The sequence below is a fragment of the Montipora capricornis genome, chromosome 2 (genome assembly GCF_036669925.1).
Source record: "Montipora capricornis isolate CH-2021 chromosome 2, ASM3666992v2, whole genome shotgun sequence".
NCBI classification, from domain to species: Eukaryota; Metazoa; Cnidaria; class Anthozoa; order Scleractinia; family Acroporidae; genus Montipora; species Montipora capricornis.
In genome coordinates this window covers 37,985,701-37,990,230 of record NC_090884.1, presented here as the reverse complement: position 1 = coordinate 37,990,230, position 4,530 = coordinate 37,985,701, and the positions used below count along the sequence as shown (strand labels likewise).

The window sequence follows — 4,530 nt, the reverse complement described above, 5'->3', positions numbered from 1 at the left end:
TTTTATTCTTAATACGTTTTCTAAATCGATCCTTCTTAAAGTATATATATTTTAGTCTTTTTATTATATCCAGAATTGTAAATAACTATTTTTTAACTTTTTTTAACTTGTTTTTTAATCTCCGTTTTTACATTTTTTTTTCCTTTGTAAGGCGCATTTGATCATATTCACATGTTAATTTGCGCCTAAGAAATATTAAATATTATTATTATTATTATTAAACGTTTTACACTCAGATCGCAAAATTTCATGATAAATCGGGAGAATCTGATAAAAATCGGGAAAGCGGGAGGGAACACATCAAATCGGGAGGGTTGGAATCTTTGGACTTGTCCTTGTCTGATGGAGTCACATTTTGACTTCTAACTAATACGACTCTTTACTACTTTTAGTCTTTTCTAGAGTAAGAAAAATAAATGTAAATAAATAAATAATATAATAATCTAAAATTCACCTCTCTCTTTTGAAGCCGGTTCACTTCAAACCAGCCCTATGTACGTCAGAGCACGTGGTTCCAATCTTTCTGAGGTTGTCTGTCGGCATGCGCAAAAAAAAGATGGCGTAATGTCTTATCTTATTTGTTCAAAAACCACTGGTGGTCTATTTTATGACTTTTATCGATCCAAATGAAATCCATGTCCTATCAAAACCTAATCAAAGCCGTTCGAAAACAATACGTAAATTTTTAAAGCAATAAAATGGCCGGAAATTCATCACGCAAAACACAATAGTTCACGAATCATGTTTAATTCAAATCTTCATTCACAAGTCAATTAAAAAATTCGTTCACGTGGACATGAAAAGATCTTACCATCTTTAATCACGAAGCACGAATAAAAAAAATATTCAAATCACGATTCACGAGAAAATAAATCGCCCCATCACGCGTCAAGTAAAAAGTATAGGGCACCCTCAACTATGTGCTCGCTTTTTGCGTTTTGTCTTTGCGTGCAAACATGTGGGCTTATAAAGTTCAGCTTCGTTGTTATTAAACCTTATTTCTTTACAGTAATAAGCTCTTATGTTTTATTTTATTCCTCTTTTGTGATTGGCCTAACAAATAAACTTGGTTTCCTTTTTAGAAACTAAAAGTGCAAACAAACTTTGTCCAACGCAAACGAAGAGTAAACTCATTCCACGTTCTTTTTACAAAAATGAAACAATTTACTGCGTCAAAATCATTTCATTTTAAACATCCAAAAGGAAAATGGCACACAAAATATTTCACGTCATACACACTTGAAGATACTAAATTGAAATGCGCTCAATGAATCTATGACCAGTTCTTCACCTACCCCACTGAATAAAAGCATACCTTCTTTTAGCATGCCCAATGACAAACACTTCTGAAACCTGCAAAACTGGCACCTGATCCGGTTATTTTTATCAATCTGGCACGACATGTTTTCTACGCATGTGTAGTGCAGCTGTTTCTGGACAGTCCTTTTGAAGAAGCTTTTGCATCCCTCACAGCTCTGCACACCATAATGAAATCCCGACGAGCGATCCCCACATATGGCGCAAGTACGCTTCGTGCTGTAGCACTTTTCCATGCTTCGTATCGCTTCGAAATTAGACAAAATCTGAAATGTAGAAACGTTTCTTCAATGCAAGATACTCTCTAATTACACAATTTGTAATTTACCACAACAGAATACAGGATAATTTACGCAAATATTTCTGGACGTTTTTTTGTAAACATTACTAGGGGTGGCGAATGGTTCATCAAAAACTCTGGGTCTCGCAAAATTTTAGTCGAATTTCACGGGTCTCGCAGTCTCGTTTTTTGAGCGGTTATGTGCGTCTCGCAGTCTCGTTTTTTATATGAAGGTGTCAAACACTCTGAAGTCTCGGTCTCGCAATCTAAATAGTCAAAATGTCTCGGGCTCGCAAAGAAAAACGCTGGTCTCGCCGTCTCGCAAAGTCTCGCATTTACCATTCGCCACCCCTATTACTGAACCATGAGTGTGGTTTTCGTATTGCATGATACACTGAAGGACAACTCACTTTGCAGTCGAACTAAGTATACCACAGAACTTTAAGAACATCATGTTAAGAACCTTTCCAGGCTCAAATCGCCAAAAAAAATAAGAACGTTCATCCACAGCGTAAGAGTGTAAAGCACAAAAGGGAATGTTATGTTTGAGTTGAATATAATGAACCGATGCATTACAATAACAAATACCCGTTTTAGGAAGTCCGCAACACGTTTTGATTAAGGTATTTTCCTTAGAAAAATACACAAGGATATACTGTTTGCCTCTGTGATCGAGATGCCCAACAAACTCCGACGTTTAAGTCATTTTCACATGTGGTAGTATAGTCAGTTTAGTCAGTGCATTCAATATAAATGGGTAACCTTAGTTCACGTTGTGGGCTATGTTCTCATTTATAAATTTTTTTCATTTCATTTATAAGGCATCCAAGCTTCAAACAGTTGTTTTCTTTTGTTTGTAGTACACAGTCACAAACTGAATTGCTTTTCCGAACATGTTAATGGGCACAATCTTGTTTACACATTTCGCAACAAAAACATAATTTCATTGCACTCACGAAAAAAGACATGAAGATTTGAACAAAGACGGTCACGAGAAAAAAGGCTTAAGATCTCGAGCCGGCAGTGTCCTTTGAATATTCTCTTCAAGTCTAATACTGATGATTTAATTTTTGACTTAAATTCGTCATTCTTGTGATTCTTGTTAGAAGGATATTTCTCGCTATTTGCTTCCAATGGACTTTCCCTCAGCAACGAAGGGAATATGACCTTATTTTACCACAGTAAACGCCGTCTTTTCTTCTCTTCTTGCCATCGAAGTTTTAAAAAGTGCCTACGATGATTTCCTTCACGACTCTTTCTCAAAAACACGCTCGACCACAATACAGAGGTTACCGTGCTTTCGGTATTCTAAGCAACATTGAACTCACTCAGTTTCCTTGAAAATTCGTGGGTTCCGTTTTTTGCGGAGAAGGCAATCTCCCCCCAAAGTTAATGTAAACGGTTTTGCGATTTAATGGCGTTTGGTAATTAACCAAGGGCCAAGACATACATTTTCGCTAAACAAACCATCTGTTTATCATAGGCAATCAAATGGATGCTTTGTCTCAATTATCTCAAAAACCCCCAAACCAGTTTGCTCTTCGAACTACTGCTTTCACATTTTACTGTGCACTCACAATGTTGTTTGACGCCTAAGGTGAGCGTTCACGATGTTTGAGAGGACATAAATGTTTGATCCTTTAGAGCTGACTCGTTTACCAATGTTCTCAGGCTTTTTCTTGGTCGAAAGCTGTTGTTAAAGTTGTACAACTTTCGTCACAAAGATAAGCAATTTATGTCAACAAAAATTGTTTCAAAAAACGTGTGTGGTCTAACCTTACTTACCTAGTTTTACCCAGTTCCTTAATCAGTTATCAACCTCCTTACGATAGGTATTGTCTTGCGTTTTGTAGCCGAGGAGTTGTAAAACTGATGGAAATCAGCAAAGGTGTATCCGAAAGAAGAACTTACCTCATAAATTTTCGGGAAAAAAGGAAGCAAAAGTTGGTAACAGACCAAATTCCCTCAAATGATTTTCTGAGCTTTATACAAAAGACTCGATAAACTAATTTCCTCAGAACGCTTTTCTCAAAAGGAAATGTGCACAAAAGATCATACGCCTAATTAGAATCCAAATTTAAGGCAAATTTCCATTTGCCGCGTCCAATGAAACGGCCATTTTATTGTCACAGTGCTTTTTGCGGATGAGAAATCGATGAATGAGATTAGACATACGGATGAAGTGTTTCATTGTTGTTTGTAAAACAGCAGTTTTGCAGCTGTTACAATTCTCATGTCGTCAGCAGGAATTTGAATAAACTCTGAAAAGCGTTATGCAAATATTTTATTTTTATAGTTTGGTCTGAACTAGTAAACTTTTTTCACCGTGAAAAACATGACTGAGTTAAACGTTGGACATTTATCTTTAAATGTGCACATCGGATGGGACTGTTCGGCTTTTTTCATGCACATGAGAAATTTAATCTAGAGGACCGAATTTAATAACCATATAGCTCATGGAGCGAATCAACTGAGAAAAACAGGCTCGCCATCTGAAAAACAAAATTAGTGGAGTTTTATCCGTTTTACTATTAGAGAATAACTTAACACAACTAGATGTTATAATTAAGTTATCCAATTGTACCTTTTTTTAAAGTTCTTTAACTGAATTCGTAAACTTCTTTTTTTCCTTTAATTTGTCCACGAATTCAATTTATCGTATTGTTAAAATTAAAAAAATTCGGCTGGGTTTTTCACGGAGCACAGCGACATCATCGCGACTGCTTTCAAATTTCGTTTTGCTAGTTTACGTTGCTTTATCAGGGTCGGCCAGGGGGGTAGTGGCATACCAGTATAGCCGAAAAAAATTCGCCAATAATAACCAAAAATACCCAAAATTCATCCAAATATACCCAAAATTAATGAAAGCATTGTATACTGTACACCTGAAATCCAAAGAACAAGTGATATACTGAATACCCGTATTTAAGCTG

General features: G+C 36.1%; 1 protein-coding gene across 5 annotated transcripts in view; it reads right to left on the bottom strand.

The window, feature by feature from the left end:
• Positions 1 to 3,743, bottom strand: part of LOC138020667 (retinoic acid receptor RXR-alpha-B-like) — a 13,568-nt gene extending 9,825 nt beyond the window's left edge. The window contains exons 1-3 of one of the 5 annotated variants that reach the window (XM_068867613.1): positions 3,383 to 3,515; positions 3,175 to 3,287; positions 1,316 to 1,583 (exon numbers count right to left, since the gene is read on the bottom strand). In XM_068867613.1, the coding sequence (XP_068723714.1) occupies positions 1,316 to 1,553 (238 nt within the window). In that variant the 5' untranslated portion in view covers positions 1,554 to 1,583; positions 3,175 to 3,287; positions 3,383 to 3,515. Of the gene's footprint in view, positions 1 to 1,315; positions 1,584 to 2,007; positions 2,123 to 2,925; positions 3,029 to 3,174; positions 3,288 to 3,382 lie in introns of those variants that run through there. The other 4 variants (XM_068867608.1, XM_068867618.1, XM_068867615.1 and 1 more) reach the window with 4 other exon arrangements.
• Between the last annotated feature and the right edge of the window lie 787 nt (positions 3,744 to 4,530).